This window comes from Malania oleifera, chromosome 1, assembly GCF_029873635.1.
Source record: "Malania oleifera isolate guangnan ecotype guangnan chromosome 1, ASM2987363v1, whole genome shotgun sequence".
NCBI classification, from domain to species: Eukaryota; Viridiplantae; Streptophyta; class Magnoliopsida; order Santalales; family Ximeniaceae; genus Malania; species Malania oleifera.
In genome coordinates, this window is record NC_080417.1 from 88073916 (window position 1) to 88093716 (window position 19801).

Here is a 19801-nt window from a genome sequence, read left to right on the forward strand (position 1 = left end):
GGGTGGAGAGGAATAAAGCTCCTGGGGCTGATGGTTTTAATTTAGCTTTTTATCAAGATTGTTGGATGGTGGTGAAGAATGACCTTTTGAAGGTTTTTAATGAATTTAGTTGGAACGGGATTCTTACCTAGAGTATTAATTCTAATTTTATCACTTCGGTGTCCAAGGAAAGTAGGTCAATTAAGATTTCTGATTGCAGACCGATTAGCTTAGTTTCTAGTGTTTATAAAATAATCACTAAAGTGCTAGCTAATAGGATGTTTGTCGTCCTTGATAGGACTATTTCTAAGGCACAAAGTGCATTTGTGGAGGAAAGATAGATTGTGGATGCAGTTTTGATTGGGAGCAAAACTGTTAAGGATATTAGGAGAAGGAAAAAAGGGGCTTGTCTTTAAGGTGGATTTTGAAAAGGCTTGTGATAGCGTGAGTGGAAATTTTTCAGATAATATTTTAGTGAGGAAGGGTTTTGGAGAAAGATGGTGTAAAAATGGATGAAAGGGTGTATATCTAATGTGAGTTTTACGGTGATACTGAATGGCGAGCCTAAATCTTGGTTTAGGGCCACGAGGGGGATTAGACAAGGGGATCCTCTTTTTCCGTTTTTTGTTTCTACTAGTGGCTGATGTTTTGTATAGGTTGGTTGAAAGGGCGATGGATAGAGAGTTAGTGAAAGGTCTTAAAGTGGGTAGGGAGGAGATTATGGTTTCTCACCTTTAGTTTGTGGATGACACTATTTTTTTTCCCAGAGGATCATAACATTGAAAGATATAGTAAAAAACACAATAATTTAGGCATAGCACCAGTTGAAGACAAGATAAAGGAGGGTTGACTTAGATGATTTGGGCATTTGAAACGCAGGCCTAGTAGAACACTTGTGAGGAGTGAGTTAGTTTTTTTTGGCATGAAAAGGGGTAGAGGTAGGCCTAAAAAAACTTGGAATGAGGTAGTGAGGAAGGATTTAATTGGTCCTTAATCTAATAGAAGAAAACACTCTAGATCAGGTGAATTGGAAGAAAAGGATTCATGTAACCAACCCTACCTAGTGAGAATTAAGGGTAGTGATTGTTGTTGTAGGACCATAAGTCTTCTATTCTTAAATAGAATGGTGCTTCTTTGAATTTTTGAAAGGGTATCGGGGTTGAGGATTAATATGGGAAATAGTGGTATTGTGGCTTTTAATGTGTCTATAGAGTGTGCTAGGGAACTAGCTGTGGAAGTGGGATGTGTAGAGTTGGGGTGGCCGATGTCCTATTTAGGGGGTTCCTTTGGGGGGCAATTCTAGAGTAGTTAGTTTCTGGGATCTGGTGGTGGAGTGAGCGTCTAAGTGGTTAGGTGGGTGGAAGGGAGCCCTTTTTTCTCTGGGAGGGAGGATTACTCTAATTCAAGCTTGTATTTCTAGTATTTTGTTCCTTTTTCTGTCTATTTTTTAAAATCCTAATGGGAGTTGCTAGTAGGATTGAGAGAATTATGAGAGATTTTTTGTGGTCAGGGGTAGGGGGGGTTTAAGGATCACTTAGTGAATTGGGAAGTGGTGTGTTGGACTAAGAAAGTGGGTTGTTTGGGTCTTTGAAATTTAGTGTCCAAGAAACATGACTCTTTTGGCTAAATGGCTTTCACAATTTCCGTTAGAGGTTTCCTCCTTGTGGCACAAAATTATCAAAAGTAAATTTGGTCTTGACGGGAATGGGTGGGATACTAATTAGGTTCTAGATATTCTTTGGAAAGCCCGTGGAAAACTATTTGTCAGATTTATTCTTCCTTTATTCCCCATACCAAATTTGTGATGGGTAGGGGATGTTACATTTGTTTTTGGAAAGATATCTGGTTAGGGAATGTTGTTCTGGCCATCTCTTTTCCTTGCTTATTTTGTTTGAGCTATGGGCAAAATGATCTCATCTCTTCTTTTATCGTAGATTCGGGCGGTCCTCTACCTTCTTGAGATTTTCGTTTTAGGAGAGCCTTGAATGATAGGGAAACTATTGAATATATCTTCTTTGTTTGTTATGTTGAACAACTATAGGATGTAGTCTGAGGATGATAGTCATTCTTGGTTGTTGGATTCCTCGGATGTTTTTTCATGTAAATCTTTCTTTGTTTTCTTGGTTGGTACTAATCATTCATTCCCATTCTACAAAGTAATCAGGAAGGTCAAAATCCCCCATAAAAATCAAAGCATTTCTTTGGTTGGTTGTGCTTAGTAGTATAAATACTATTGACTTGCTGCAGATGAGGAAACCTTCAAAGGCTTTATCCCCTGATATTTGTATGTTTTGTTTGGATTGTTCATAGAAGGTTTGGAATAAGGTCTTTGATTATTTTGGAGAAAGCTGGGTTTGCCCCAGGACAGTGGAGGAGTTCTTGGCAATATCTTTTGTGGGGTTTGGTAGGAGGAAGGTATTGCATTATGGAATTGTGTTTATTTGCAGTGTTACAGGGCATGTGGAAGGAACATAATCTATGTATTTTTTCAGGAAAAATCCCATATTGGTTGGTGTGGGAGAAAGTGCTTTTTGTGGCTTCTTTTGGTGTGTGGCTATGGAACTTTTAAGGGGATGTGTTTGGCAGATGTTCAGCGGGATTGGAAGTCACTTCTAAGGGTGTTCTGATTTGAGGTTGCTGGTTTCTTTTTCTTTTTTTTTTTTTCTGGGGATTCTCAGATTTTGTCAAGGAGATGTCTTCTCTCATGATTGTTCATTCTTTTTTTTATCTAATGAATTTCTTTTTCTATCAAAAAATATATTTTTTAATGTATGTATTAGTGTAGACGTCACTTTTTTGTATGTGACATGTTGTCTCTTTGGTGCTGCGTCCTCTTTAATCGGATTTCATAAAAAGTTACAGCAGATTTTCATGTTTTTACCCTTATCCCTCCAGACTCCTACTCTCTCCAATCCATTAGTTAATGACCCAATACGATTGGGTGTATGATGGAAATTTGGCGCAAACATCACTGCTTTCTTGCAGCTGCCTCTTCCACCCTTCCACATTTTAACCTACCTCAATGTGATATGGCGAAAGAAAGAGAGGGAAGAAGACGACGAAGAAGCAGAACGAGAGAGAAGATGGTGAACTTGATGGGTAGATAGAGGGAGAGAAAGATAAGGAGATTTTGGGGAGGGACTGCTATATGCAATTTAGTTTCCAATAAATCAATTTGATTTACTCTAATTCATTGTACAGATTTTTCCAACCTGAAACCTAAAATTAGGAGGATTGCAACTAAGCCCTTTGTCAATTTACCTCTCCCCCAGTAGCAGTCACTATTTTAAGGTATTTCCTCACATAAAATAACCATTTTTAATCGATGAAACCTAATTTTAATGGGCTTAAGGTGCAAGAAATTCATAATGCTATTCTTCAGAAATTAGCTTCCAATTGACCCATTAAATTTCCTGCTTCCCATCCTAAATCAATTTTCGTTTGCATGAAAGAAGAAAAGAAAAAAAGGAAAAAATCTTGATCCCATTGAGATGAGGAAAGAGCCACTCGACTAAGGAGACCATCATAAGAGGAATTGTTATGCTTTAGAAGAAAGGATCTATCACTGCACTTCAAGCTTGGATGATGGAAGATCTTAGGATGACATCTCATACGTGTTGATGGAGAGGGCATATATATCTTCATATGCGTCATGATTAACTCTCCCCTAAAACAACCGTGGATGCCTTTAAAAGATTGTTTGAAATCTTGAGATATGGGTCGCAAGGAGCATTCTTCACCTTAGGGGTTGTAAACTCACCCACGCATGTCTATCCTCCATTCCTTAGTGTTATCTTTCTGTTTTTAGAATTCCTGCAAGAGTGGCAGAGGCTTGTGAAATTAATGAGGGATTTCTTGTGGTTGAGTGGGGGAGAGAGTAATATAGATCGCCTTGTAGGCTGGAAGATTATGTGTTGGTCAAGGACTTAAATTTTGGTCGAAATGTCGAAATTTCGACCGAAATTTCGAATTTTGAGGGGTCCTAAAAGAAAATTGAGAGAGATTCGATTTTGAAAAAATTTGACCAAAATTTCAAGATTTCAGCAAATTTCTTTTGAAATTTCAAAAATTTCGGCTGTTCTTCCGACACCCTATGAAATCAGAACAAAATACCTTGATTTAGAGGTAAAAGAATTGAAAGACCATGTAGAAAAAGTGAAGAAAAAGTGGGCCATGTATGGCTGCACTGTAATGTGTGATGGATGGACAGACCCTACAAAATTATCCATCATAAATTTCATGGTTTACTCGAAAGGAAACACAATTTTTCTAAAGTCGGTAGATGCTTGTGACAAAATAAAAGACCATGAATACATATATTCCCTATTAAAACATGTTGTGCAAGAGGAAGGAAAGCAACATGTTGTCCAAGTGGTGACTGATAATGGTAGTGCCTACAAGAAAGCGAGTCTAAAATTAATGAAAAAATGCAACTTGTATTGGACTCCTTGCGCCGCTCATTGTATTGATCTCATTTTTGAAGAAATCAGAAAAAGAGAGGCAATAAGCATAGTGATCTTGCAGGGGAGACAAATCACTAATTTTATATATAATCATGGATGGTTGCTTGCTAAAATGAGGGAGCACTATCAAGGGGATATTGTGCGTCCTGGGGCCACACGATTTGCTTCAAACTACATTGCACTTGATAGCCTACAAAAAAAAAGAGTAGGTTTAAAATCTCTTTTCACATCTAATGAATGGGCTGAGCATGCTCTTAGTCGAACAAAAATAGGTAGAGAAATTGAAAGTATAGTTCTTAACCATCAATTTTGGGATAGTGGCAAAAGTTTGTAACATTTATGGGATAGTGGCAAAAGTTTGTAACATTTTTGAGCCTATATATCGAGTATTGCGTATAGTTGATAGTGAAGTGTGGCCAACATTAGGAGTTGTGTTTGAAGCAATAAAGGTAATGAAAGAGGCCATTGAAATAGGTGCAAGAAGTGCAAAATGGGTTCTCAAAGTCATCAATGACCGGTGGGAAAGAACCCTTGAACATCCTCTTCATGCAGTAGGTATAAAATATTTATAAATTTCAAGAAATTCATATATCAAAATACTTATTACATATTTATATTTTACTTTATTTGATTGGAAGCTTATTTCTTAAATCCAAAATGTCAATACAAGGAAGGTGTTGGGGAAGATCCTTATTTTCTTGATGCAGTTCACAAAGTTTTTAATACCCTTGAGCCACATTCCTCAGGCCTGGATCAAATTGGAAATGAGGTATATTTTTAAAATAAAATTTAAATAAAATAAGTCTTAATCCATGTTTAATTATTCAATAACAATATTTTTTTTTAGATTATTATATTTAGAGATGCGAAAAGAAGCTTTGGAAAAGCAGCTGCTAAAGCAGCTAGGGCAACCCTGACACCTGGTAAGTATTTTTATATAAATGTACAATACAAAGTTACAAACTTCAAGTACAATCTTCTAAGTAGTAAGTACTAACTTGTGTTCTTAAAACATCTTGCACAATTGATTGGTGGATGATGTATAGATCAAGTGCTCCAATCCTAAGAAAGCTAGCGTTGCGCATTTTGTCACAAACCACATCTTCATTAGCTTGTGAATGAAATTGGAGCACATTTGCACTCATTCACACAAAGCAAAGAAATAGACTAGCCTACACTAGACTTCAACAACATTTTTTTTGTTATTACAACATGAAGCTTCAAATAAGAGATATGAAGGCCGAAATGGACAAAGTGGTTGAACAAGATCCTCTGGACCTTCTTGACATATCAGTTGAATTGGGTGATGAGGATGAGTAGCACTTTTTCAATGGATTAGGCCATCCCATCTTGACGAACGAGACGGAAGTCCCCATCCACAAATGGCCAAGCATGCACAGGATGACTTTGGCATTGATGTTAATCAGGTAATGGTAGAAGAAGTAATATTTGGTAGTGATGATTCACAAATGAATCTTGGATCTAGATATGGAACTTCATCCACTATGCCCTCTGGTGGTGATGATGATAATGACGACGATGATGCTGGTGGTGACGGATCTAACCCCGGCGGTAGCAGCGGGCAAGGTGGTGATGGTGGGGACCATGGGGGAAATGAAGGATGGCAAGATTATAGACCAGAAGTGGAATATACACGCCCTTCCCAACTAGAAGATGAGGGTCCACAAAGAGAAACACGTCCAGTTGATAGGCAGTACAGTCGTAGAAAAGGAAAAGGGAAGATGCATCAAATAGAAGAGGATACCTTTTCCCTTAGTATGGAATCTATGAGTATAGGAACAGAGCACGACTCTAATAGTTATGGTGGTTATGAATCTACACAGAACAACTCCTCACAATCTACATATGGCCAACCGTTTTCATATGCAAATGAGCAGGCACAACCATAGTGGTTAAAAGCGCGCCTGAGGTGCGCCTAGGCGCAAGGCGCAGTGAGGCGATGAGTCTGGCGCCTCATACCAAGTGGGGCGAGGCGACCTGCAAGAGGCGACCCCAGGCGAGACGAGGCGCAGTGAAGCGCGAGGCGCAATGAGGTGCACCTTGTGTATTTTTAAGCCATTTAAACGAGAGAAATAGCCCAAGTCAGACTCGTATCCCTCATTCGACTGAAACGAACAAAGCCCTAGCCCCTTTCGACCCTTCGAAGCCCTTCGTGAGTTCGTTTGTGAGCCTTTGAACCAGCCGGAAGCGTTCGTGACTTCGTCTTCGAGCTTCGACCAGGATCGTGAGTTCATCTTTGACATTTTGAAGAAGCAAGACCTGCGCAACTTTGTTTCGAACCAGCCGGAGCCCTTGCGAGTTCGTCTACCTGCCTTCGAAGTAGTCGTGAGTTCGTCTGATTGCCTTTGAGCACGACGTGAGTTCGTCACGTCGCCTTTAACATTTCGAACCAGCTGGAGATCGTCTTTAAGCCTTTGAACCTTTGTAAGTCTTCTTCTGCTTGCATCTTGTTGCCTGCTGCTTCTCTTCTTCTTCTTCTTCTGCTGCTGCTACTGCTTGCGTCCTGCTGCCTGCTGCTTCTCTTCTCTTCTTCTTCTTCTTCTTCTTCTTCTTCTTCCTGCTGCATGCTTGCTGCGCGCTGCTGACTGCTGACTGCTGACTGCTGACTGTTGCCTGCTCTTTTTCTTCTTCTTCTTCTTCTTTATATGTAAGCTTACTGTTTTTTAATTTATAATATTTAGTTTAATTAATGTAAGCTTATAAATTATAACTAATAACATAATATTTATTTTTTTAACAGAAATTAGCTACTATTTTTTAATTTATAATATTAAGTTTAATTAATGTAAGCTTACAAATTATAACTAATACATAATATTTATTTTTTTTACAGAAATTTAGCTACTGTTTTTTAATTTACAATATTTAGTTTAATTAATGTAAGTTTATAAATTATAACTAATACATAATATTTGTTCTTTTTATTGAAATTTAGCTACTGTTTTTTAATTTGTTTGGAAATGCATTATGTAAGTCTTAAAATTTAAATATATGATGCATTTTTTTTTCAGTTAGGATACGGGATACCAAGTCTAAAATCTTAAATGGATTCTAGTTCTGGATGTGAGGTCTCGGCAAAGAAAGATTCCGCATGGAAGTATGCACATTTGGAGGATAAAAAAAATAGAAATAATTTGACTTGCAATTTTTGTGCTAAAGTCACAAGGGGAGGAATATTTCGGGCAAAACAACACATTGTCGGAGGATTTCGAAATGTGAAAGAATGCCCTAAGTGCCCTGCTCATGTACGTGAGGAGATTAAAGAGTATATGTTGAAGAAAGATATGGAAAAGGAGGAAAATGAGTTATTGCCCAACTTTGATGATATAGATCATTACGGTGAAGATGAAGAAGATGAAGTTCAAGAAATTGACATTCGTGGCAAGAGAGTGTTTACTAGTGATGGAAGTAAAAGATCATACCAATCCAACTTGAAGAAACCAAAACAGAAGGGGCCTATAGACTTGTGTTTTGATCCCGATCCAAAGAAAGCGGTTCAAGCTAGGAAAGAAGGGAAGATGAAGCAAACATCAATAAATGAAGCGTGCAAGAAAGAACTAAGAAAAAAGGCAATGGGAGATTTTGCTAGGTGGATGTATGATGCTGGGATACCATTTAATGCTGTACATTTGAGCAGCTTTGCAGTGGCACTTGAATCGATTGGACAATATGGTCCTGGAATAAAGCCACTTAGCTATCATGAAGTGAGAGTTCCTTACCTAAAGGAGGAAGTTAGTCGAATGAAAGAGTTGTTGAAGGTCCATAAGGAGGAATGGACAAAATATGGCTGCTCAATTATGTCTGATGGTTGGAGAGATTCAGATGCTAATAAGGACATAATCAACTTTTTAGTGAACTCTCCAAGGGGATCAATATTCATCAAGTCTATTGATGCTTCTAATATTATCAAGAATGCAGATAGAATGTATAGATTACTTGATGAGATGGTCGAGGAAATTGGAGAATCAAATGTGATTCAAGTGGTAACTGACAATGCGTCAAACTATGTTGCAGCAGGTAAGAACTTATTTTTAGAACTACTTTCTATAGTGTATATATTGTTTATTTTAATATTTTAATGGCTTCATTCCTTGATTTTTCAACAGGGAGATTGTTGGAAGCAAAGAGGCCACATTTATATTGAACACCGTGTGCTGCTCATTGCATTGATTTAATTTTGGAGGATATTGGGAAGTTGCCTTCAATTCATGCAACTTTGAAAAGGGCAATTTTTTTGAATGGCTATATCTATAATCGTGTTGGCGTTGTCAACTTGATGAGACAGTTCACTAGAGGAAAGGAGTTACTAAGACTTGCAGTTACAAGATTTGCAGCTGCCTTCATCACCCTTCGTTCAATCCATCTTCAAAAGAACAACTTGAGGAAGATGTTTACTTCTGAAAATTGGAATACTACTAAATGGGCAAATGAGGCGGTTGGCAAAAGAGTAGCTACTATTGTTTTGATGTCTACTTTTTTGAGTACCATCGTCTATGCTCTTAAGTTAACAGGTCCACTTGTTCGTGTACTCCGTTTAGTTGATGGGGAAAAGAAGCCTGCAATGGGATACATTTATGAAGCAATGGATAAGGGCTAAGGAAGCCATAGCTAAGGCTTTTGTTGAGAGAGAGGATAAATTCAAGGAGGCATTTGAAATTATTGATACGAGGTGGGGATGCCAACTCCATCAACCGTTGCATGAAGCTGCACACTACTTGAATCCAGAATTTTTCTATTCAAACCCCAACATTTTGCAAGATGAAGAAATTATGACGGGTTTGTACAAATGTATTGGAAGGTTACTGCCAACTATTGAAATGCAAGATAAAGTTTCAAATGAGTTGGAAAAATACAATGCCGCTAGTGGCGTCTTTGGAATTAGTTTGGCAGTGAGACAAAGGAAGACAAAAACACCAGGTAAAGTGGCATTTGTACTACCTCTTCATTTTTGAAAATTATTTTTGCTATTTACCTAGTAGGTATTCATTTAAAATTTATTTTATAACAGCGCAATGGTGGATGGCATATGGATCAACAACTCCAAACTTGCAAAAGTTTGCTGTGAAAATTCTTAGCCTCACGTGTAGTGCTACCGGCTGCGAAAGAAATTGGAGCATATTCCAACATGTAAGTCATTAGTATGTCATGGATTAATTATTAAAGAACAAGAACTACCAATCTACTGCTTTTTAGAATCATTATTAACCATATTACTTTAAACTTTTTGCAGCTTCATAGCAAAAGGGGAAATAGGCTATCCCAGCAACGCTTGAATGATTTGGTATTTGTGAAATATAATCGAACTCTGAGGCGTCGATATGACAAACGTGACACCATTGATCCCATCCTCCTAAAGGACATTGATGATAGTAATGAGTGGTTGATTGGTAGGATGGATGGTGATTCTGATGAGGATGATGAACTTGTGTTTGAAGATGATAATTTGACTTGGGATTCTGTTGCTAGAGCTGTTGGACTAAATAACCCCCTACATCACACTAGATCAAGAATAAGTACAAATATGCCATCATCGTCTAAAGGAAGAGGAAGCACTTCATCTAGTAGTGCAGTCAGTGCTAGGGGTCGGACCACAATGTTGGAACTTGTAGATGAGGATGAAATCCAAGTGGATAGTGCAGAGGAGACGGAAGAGGAAAAAGATGTTGGAGAAAACAGTTCTGATGATGAAGAGGAAGATGATGATATCTTCACCGACTTAGTTGATGATGAGTGATGAGTGATGATTGAAGAGGATTTTTAGATTTTATATTTTGAAATCTTTTATTGTACTCTTTTCTTTTGATGTTGAACTATGTTGAATTGTTGATGCTTTTGGGCTTCGTCTTGGCAATTTTATTAAATTTCCAATTTTTTTTATTTGAATGTTTTGGCATTTTAAATTCTAATATCACTAGATATTCATATGTTCATATATAAATTACCCCAAATAGATATTTCACACCATTTTAATAATTGTGCGCCTCACCTTCGTGAGGTGCGTGCCTTCGCCTCGCGCCTCGGCTTCAAAGACCCTTTGCGCCTCGGCTCACCTCGCGCCTCTGACTACTATGGGCACAACAATATGGAAATTGGGAACCATATGTCTATGGGTATGGACAAACAGGTCAAGAATATGGGTATGAGTATGACCAGTATGTAAATGCAAAAAAATCCTATGGACATACACAACAAGTAGAACCTGCAAGAAGAAATCCGAGCACACGAAGATCTTCTGGCGGAGTAGAAACTGCCATGAACTAGATGACTACGGAGGAGTATGAACAACACATGTACACCTATACTCAATATTTTGGAAATTATATGACATGGAGTGATTATTGTAAACAATATATGTCATCTGGAAATCCTAATGATAGGGATAGGAGAGAAGACTTTGAGCCACCAAGAAAGTCCATGTGGTATTAGATCATTAAATGTATAATTTTTATTGAAAATGTAGTTGTTTAAATGATAATTTGTTGCCTTAAATCTTAAAGGAATAGCTTCAAAACTTTATAATCATTTGAATGTTCTTCAGTTCATAGTTTGTTTCGCGATATGCAGTTTAATATCCATATATGTATTTTTTTAATGTATTTTGATACCATATTAAGCATAATCATCTATTCTAATATTTCCTAAAGTTTTATTTTAAATTGCCATCATTTACTATAAATTTCCGTAAATTGAGACCATCGAAATTTCCATTGAAATCGAAATTTAAGTCCTTGGTGTTGGTCTAAAGGGCGGGAGGTTTGGGTCTTGTTAATTTGGTGTCCAAAGACATTCCTTTAGAGCCTTTTTCTCTTTGGCATAAGGTAATTCATAGTAAATTGGCTTACTACAAAATGGGTGGGATGCTAAACTTGTGATTAATATTACTCATGCGAGTCCTTGGAAGTTCACGTCTTGATTTATGATTATTTATTTCCAAAATTCCAGTATATAGTGGGTAATGGGGAGCAAATTCATTATTGGGGGGATCTTTGGGTTAGGGAGACACCTTTGTCTATTGCTTTCCCTCATCTTTATCAAGTCCCTAATTCTTTGTGATCCTGTTTCTGATTTTTTCTTTTGGGAGGGGAATTACTCTTCGAATTTCCATTTTTGGGAGAAATCTTATGGATTTTTTAACTAGTTTGCTTGATTCTTTTCATGTTCATTGAGGGAGTGATAAAAGGGTTTGGAGTTTAGATCCCTCTGGGGAATTCTCTTGTAATTTTTTTTCTCCTACTTAAAATAAAATAATTTATTTGGAAAAGAATTGATATGAATAGTTTGCTTCAGAAGTGAAGGCCTAATAAGGCCCTGAGTTTGCCCCTCCACCTGGAAGGCATTTTGTACTATCACATTTTGGGGTTTTGGTAAAGGGAAGGATTGGAAAGCCTTGTGGCGATGCACTATTCTGGCTATTATTTGGTTTTTCTGGTTGGAGGGAAATGCTAGAATTTTCAAAGGGGTGGCTACTGCTAATAATTTGCTTTGGAGTAGAGAGGTATATGTTGCGTCTCTGTGGATCTTGGCTAATGGCTTTACTTGTCATGTTTCTTTGGAAGACCAGCAGCAGAAGTGGTTGCCTCTGCTTCATGTAGTTGGCTTTCAGTTTATGATGAATTTTCCTTGTAATTTATTGTTATTGACGTAAAGGGAGGATTTCTTATTCTGCATGTTCTATATTTCATTTTTTCTTTTCTCTTTATTTTTTCTGATGTACGTTCTTCTCTCTTTTAATAAATTCTTTGGTTATTAAAAGAAAAAGAATGATACTTTCTCTTTCTCTTGAGTTAAGCCTGTCTTGAACGTAAGAAAGTATCTATCATTCACCTTCAAGTTGGTATTGTTTACCAAGCACAAATAAGGTGTCAACCCTTCCCGTAGGCCCATCAAAATTGTAAAAATGGTATTTACTTTTTTCTTAGAAAATCATTTTGATTTTTTTTTCAATTATTTTTGGAAATTAGTGATTTTTGGGTGAAAATGATTTGGATTCCTTTCCATCTGTTCTAGGTTTAAGATCAGTCACTATCCCTAAATTTAGTAAATGAACTGATAGGTCATAGGAGCGTAGGATGGCCACCACTCTCAACTTATTTAACTTAAATTTCGAAAACCTGTATAACCTATCATGCACAAAGAACACTCCTAAATTTCAAATGTTAGGAATGCTAATGGATCATTATTCCTCAACCATGTAACTCGATGATATTATAATTGTCACGCCTCGAACCCACCAGGTGGGGCCTAGGGTGTGATGAGACCATTGACCGTCTTTGATATCATTTGCGCAACGGAAAATAATGAACAACCTCAAATAAAACACCAGAATACTATATACAACCCAAAAGGAGTATCCATCCACATATATTATTACATAACCATAAATTCTAAAACAAAATTATACACATTTCAGTTCTTACTACCACCCTAAATTCTCAACCCTGCCCCTGAGCTTTCTAAGCTCGATCACCTGAAGGACTTGAAAAGTCAATAATTCCTCGGGATGAGACACCTCTCAATAAGGAAGAAATAAACTATAGCAGTGTGTGACAGAAGAGTTTTAATATATATATATATATATATATATATACACAAAATAACTCATCAATTAATCAACAATAACTGGCAAGGCACATACAGATTGTAGTCACACAATCAAAACCAATATTTATAGTGAAAGTTCCCGAGGGTTGGGAAGATTACACGCCCATACATGTTCCTTCCCTCTGCTTTAATACCATTTGTAATTGTACCCTTTGATTCGGGTATGGCTACAACTGATACCGATTAGGACACTCACCTTTCGCAGTAAGGTCTTGGGTGGAGAGATTTATTTTTCCATAAACATTCATGCATTTAAGTTCACATATCAGTATACACACACATTCACATCAATCATCCTACAAAGTCTGCAAACATATACACCACAGTTTATTCACACAGGATACAATACAATCCTTTGAACTCAGTACGTGGCCCACTTAGGGCAGCTACATACCTTGTAGTACGTGGCCCACATAAGGCTACTGCGTATAACCCAGTACGTGGCCCACATAGGACAACAACATACTCTACTGTATGTGGTCCACGTATCTCACTGCACGTTTATGTTCACAACAGACAGTATTCACAATCAACCCCTATTCAACATTAAACAATATTCACAGCCAAGCAGTATTCACAAGCAGACAGTAACCACAACCAATCAGTATTCGCAACCAGGCAGTACTCACTTCTAGATAGCACTAGCAAGCAGATGGTATTCACAACCGTACAGTATTTACAACCAGATAATTAAGAAGGATTATTTTCATGCCACAAGGTTTTTTCCCAATTATGATTTATGATCAAAATTATTATTTTCAATTGCCTAAATTGTCCAGAAAATCATACTATAATTATATGGTTCGTATACTCGAAAATAACTCATTCAAATTTAATAAAAAGTCTGGTATAATTTATTCCCCTTACCTATCTATTCCTCGAAATTCTGCCTAAATCGAACGAAAATGGAACCCTGCATTCCAAAAGTTCTTAATCAGTTCAACCCCAGAATATTTATCATTTAAGATCTCCTAGGCCCACACACTCCCAATAATTAATTTAATATTAAAATATCCTACTTACCCTAATTTTGGAGTGGTGCCCAAGAACTCCAAATCAAGTTTCTGCTCCACCTAGCTTGGAGAGAATCACCCCAGGAACCTCGTGGTGGTTTCCGATCGTTGAATCGGGCTAAATCTGGGCCAGTATCGAAGAGAGAAGGTGGTAAGGCCAAACCCTAGAGAGAGAGAGAGAGAGAGCGAGAGGAGAGAGATTTTTCACACTGAAAATGGATCTAGGGCCTTTTTATAATCTAGCGTTCGTCGAAGAGTCTAAAAGGGTCGTTGATGAATCAAAGAAAGACATTCGTCGACGAGAACATCAGGTTCATCGATGAATTGTTTAAAAATCTGAATTTTCCCTGCTCTCGGTAATTCCTCGTCGACAAGACACGTGTATTTGTCGACGAGACCAAGAAGGACGTTTGTCAACGAGGAAAATAAGTTTGTTGACGATTCCCTGCTTGATGCCTTTTTTAAAATTTCTTTTCTCTTTATTTATTTCCCCTTTTCTTTTATTTATTTTATTTTCTTGGTTCGAGTTATTACAATGATCCTAAGTTGACATAGTTTTGAATAATAGGATTCCCACTTATAGAGTTTCCATCTTACTATTTTTAAGAAAAATAAGAAAAAAAGAATCTAAATATAACTTCAAACTTGGAAAGGCGTGTCAAAGGAAGTCAGCAGTTCAGGAATTTAGTTACAAATTGAGAAGGTCAAAGAGCCTCAGGGAAGGCCCACTGAGCAACTCAATTTTCCATTTCAATCTTATTTTTTGCGAATTAGTAATCTATAATAAAAATAAATATCCAAAGTTAGGTCATAACTAAAGTATATGTTTTACAGATTAATGGATGGGATGCTAATTGGGGTATTATAGATTCTTCTAACAGTCCTTGAAGGCTCATTTCTCAAGAATCCTTCTTTTCTTCTATTCGCTAAACTTCAATCACGAAGAGGTAATCATATTAGGTTCTGGAAGATCGTTGGGTTGGGATTTTTTTTTTTTTTTTGGGAGGGGGGGGGGGTAGCTGTATCTTCTTATGCTCGGTTATATCGTCTCTCTTCTCATCATTATGATGTTATTCCCTATTTTCTTATTTCCGAATGGGATTCTTTTTCTTTGGTTTTTCACCTTAGAAGGAATTTGAATGATAGAGAGGTGGAGGAGTGATGCAGGGGCAGCATTCAGGTTCTGCGGCCATGGGAGAATTTAGAAGAACTAGAAGAGTGGAAGGAAAGAAGAGATACCGCCGCGCCCCCCGGGGGGGGGGGGGGGTGCGGGGAGTGGAACTCATGTTCAATTCCAATTCATATTCATCAATAACTGCCTACAACATGGGTTTCACACACTTAATAAGAAAGCCTCTTCACATGAAATTACATAAAAACTCCTAAAACTACATCACATTACAAACACACCCCTACTTTATACAAATATTACAAACAAGTCCCGAACATAAATAATCCTAGTACAAGCAAACTACACACATATACTTAAACAACTAACCAACTAAGCACATTTGGGTTTCGGACCCAATAAACCTTTCACCCTATTCTTTGACATAGGCCTCCTAATTGGGTTGAAATGGTCCATCCAAATAGCCGCTTCTTGTCCTACATCAAGGAGTTGCCTTCTTTACTCATTTTATTGGAGAGTGATGCTAGAATTTGGGCTTTGGATTCTTCGGGGGAGTATTCTTGTAAAGCTTTATTTTTCTCATCTTACCAAGGTTAATTCAATTTTCCCTCTCCATCAGGGTGTTTGGGAGGTTAAAGTTCCGTCTAATTGGCTCGTGGCCCTTAACAGAGTTAATACCCACGATCTGCTGCAGAGTAGACCTTCTAAAGCTCTGTTGCTGGACATGTATTTTGTGCTATAATAATTCATAGGATGTGTTTGACTTGTTTGTTCATTGTTATTTTGCTTGGAATCCTCTTGTTGGGGTGTTTGGAGAATCATGGGTTAGTCCAAATTCAGCGGAAGCTCTTTTTCCTATCTCTTTTACTGGTTTTGGAAGAAGTAAGGGTGCTAAAAGGATGTGAAGATGTGTTCTTCGGCTTGTGTTGTGGGGTACTTGGTTGGAAAAAAATGCTAGAATTTCACTAAGAAGGGATGATGGTGGAGTTTATTTGGGACAGTATGATACCTGGCTTCTCTTTTGGCTTATGGTGCTGGCTGTTTTAAGGGTTGTTTTCAAGATGTTGTCGGAGACTGGATTAAGTTGATGTTGCTTTCTTTTTGTTCTGTTTGAGGACTGCTGGTTCTCCATTTTTGTTTCTTTTTCTTATACTTGTGAATAAATTTTTTTTTTCTCCATAAAAAAAAAAGGTATTTCGCTACACAAAGGGGATAAATATACACTTATATGCATCTAGCATGGAATATTAAATATCTACATCCATACAATTTTTTGATGACAAATAAATATTCAATAACTCATCTAAAATAAACATCAACAACAAGCCTTAACTCCCTCTAAGTGGGGTTGGTTACATGAATTCTTTTTCTCCAATCCACTTGATCAAGAGTATTTTTCCTTACTTGATTAAGGGTTATTAAATCTTTCCTCACTACCTCATTCCAAGTTATTTTGGGCATACCCCTACCCCTTTACATGCTAGAAACAATTAACTCACTCCTCCTCACAAGTGCTATACTTGGCCTGTGTTTCAAATGCCCAAACCATCTAAACGGCCCCTTCCTTGTTTTCGACTGGTGCAATGCCTCAATTATTGCGTATATGCTTGTTCCTTAGTTTTTCTTTTAATGTTATACCACTCATCCACCTTAACATTCGCATTTCAGAAACTTTTACATTTTATACATGTTTTTAAGTTGCCCAACTCTCTGAACCATAAGCATAGTCGGCCTTATATCCATTTTATAAAACCTTCCTTTTAATTTTAAGAGTATTGTACAGCCACACAACATGCCTGACCCACTCTTCCATTTTACCCGGCTTGCTTTAATTCTATATATTACATCTTCTTCAATTTCCCCTTTCGCTTGCATAATAGACCCAAGATATCGAAATCTATTAATGCTAATAATTTCTTGATTATCAAGTTTAATCTTTTTGCTACGACTCTTTACATTATTGAAATTACATTTCATACATTCTATCTTATTCCTACTTATCCTAAAAATCTTTGGACTCTAATGTGGTTCTGCAAAGTTCTAACTTAGATTCCACTCTTTCCCTACTTTCATTAATCATTACAATATCATCTGCAAACAATATACACTAAGGGATCTTGTTTTGGATATTCCTAGTAAGTTCATCAATTACTAAAGTAAAAAAGATAAGGACTCGAAGTATAGAACCTTGATGCACACCTATTGTGATTGGAAAATCTCTAAATTCTCCTCCTACAGTCTTAATGCTAGTCACTACTCTATCATACATATCTTTAATTACCTTAGCATATCTATTGCAAACCCCCGGGTTTTCTAGGACCCACCAAAGAACTTCCCTAGGTACTCTATCATATGCTTTCTCTAGGTCAATAAATTAAACAATAATCCTACTATGAGAGTTTTGAACCTTGTTTACTTAAGGTCATGCAGAGTGGTATTTCATCTTCCGGGGAATGTATTTCTAGTTAGTTTTGAACCTTGTTCATTGATGATTAGTGTTTGTTATTAGAATCTACTGCTGTTGGTATACCAATTCTATGACATTTCTTGTTACAGATTGGTAATATGAAGAAAGAAATAGATGCTATTCGTTCCAAGGACATTGCTCAAGGTGGGTTGACACAAGGGCAACAAACTCAGATTGCTCGAAATGAACAAAGAATATCACAGGTGAAAATTATACTTGAATATTGGTTTATTTATTTTGTCCCCTGGTTGAAATGTCTCTTGGTGGTTGTGAAGTTTTTAGGTTAATAAGTTTCTAACTTTCTCTCTTCCCTGGATGTGTTTTTTTGCCTTTTTGGGTTATAATTTTTCTTTAGATTATGGAGGAACTTGAGAATTTGGAAGAAACCTTGAATGAAAGTATTGAAGAAAGCATAGGTGCACGTGCTGGGAAGATTTCTCGTGGTAAGAAGAAAGTAGCAGCAGAAGATGATGATGAATATTTTAGGTATTTCATGATTGCAATTCATTGATTCCATGTCATTCCTATGAAATTAGAATTTCCAAGCAAATCATTTACATGGTTTCTTTGTTTAAATCAGATATGTTCTATGGCCCATATTTATTCACATTTAAGTGTTTAAATCAGATATGTTCTTTGAGTATTCAATAAATTTGTTATTTTATTCTAAAAATTGACAATTACAAAAACTGCAGTGAAGCTAACTTTCATACATGGAGTTCACGCTTGTAATATTTCTCGTTGTCCAGTGATGATGATGAGTTCTATGATCGGACAAAGAAAAAGCATTCCATTCAAAGAGCTGGTGAAAGCCAGTCAGTTGAAACGGCTGACACTCTTCTTGATAAGAAAGATGCACTCATTAAAGAAATTGTAGACAAGAAAGGATTGCTTTTTACAGAGAAGAACAGAATGGAATCAAAAACTGAGGTTGAAGCTGAAGCTGGAGATGAACTTGATGCTTACATGTCTGGGCTTTCATCTCAGCTAGGTGGGTAGTTAGTTTTCTGAAATTTCCTACATACATGATTTGTTTGATTGTTGAATTCATGCTGAAGGATTTTAAAACAAGGACAAGGCCTGATGTGGCATTTGGTTGGAAGAATCTTAGATATCCTCTGGTATCTTGATTCCAGGGATCTTGATGCTGAGAATATAGAATTGCAGTAATATTGGATTCCTACATTTGATCCAGGAAAATATTTTTAGATTCCTAGGAATGTTGAATTCCAATGTTTTTTTTTTCTAGAAATAAGGTCCAGATAAATCAGTTTTCTCAAAAATATTCTTAAGTTAGATAAATGACCAGAGAAGATACTTCACAAAAAAGACTAAAACACAAGCTTTCAAATATGTAGATTAGCTTTTTAATATCAGAAAGACCGTCACTTTTAAAAAAATTATTGCAGAGGCTTCTTAATGAATATTCCGAATCGAATGTGGTAATTGTAGTGGGAACATCAGCAAAGTGTACATAGGGAAAAGAAGATATGTAAGAGAGAGAGAGAGAGAGAGAGAGAGAGAGAGAGAGAGATTGTATACTAGGCAAGGACATGATCATATGAAATCCTCACAAAAAAAAAAAAACAAAAACAAAAAAAAAAGTAAGAAAATTAAAATAAATAGAACAATAAAGATAAAATAAAAATAAAAATTAACCAAGAAAACTTTAAGCCCTTTCCATCATAATTCATCCAACACTTTAAATTTGCTATTCCCTTTGACCCTTCTTCACCTTAGACTTACCACCATCGAGCTGAACTTCATTTCCTCCACAACTGAAAATCGAAGGCCCAATTTATTAAACATTATAATCTGAGCTTGAAGATCCTTAGATATTTTATTGAACTTTTGGTTTGGGGGGGGGGGGGGGGGGGGACTATTTGATCACTAACCATTTGCTCTTTATATGTACCATCATCTTCAAAAATACTAACCCCCTCCAATCCTTTGGAGGTCATTTGCTCTTTATCTGTGCCATCATCTTCAAAAATACTAACCCCCTCCAATCCTTTGGAGGTGGTGGCACATAAGTTAAATCCCCAGACAATCAGAAGAAGAGTCAGAAAAATTGCCATGTTGATCCCGTCTCATCCAATAGTAAACCCTCATCACATTCAAACATCCC

General features: G+C 36.9%; 1 protein-coding gene across 1 annotated transcript in view; it reads left to right on the forward strand.

Annotated features, from left to right (window-relative positions):
- The window catches only part of LOC131167209 (uncharacterized), a 104736-nt gene that overhangs the window by 80639 nt on the left and 4296 nt on the right, over positions 1-19801 (forward strand). Inside the window, exons 8-10 of the mRNA XM_058125966.1 lie at positions 17763-17876; positions 18029-18159; positions 18423-18664. Coding sequence (XP_057981949.1) covers positions 17763-17876; positions 18029-18159; positions 18423-18664 — 487 coding nt within the window. The remainder of the gene's footprint in view (positions 1-17762; positions 17877-18028; positions 18160-18422; positions 18665-19801) is intronic.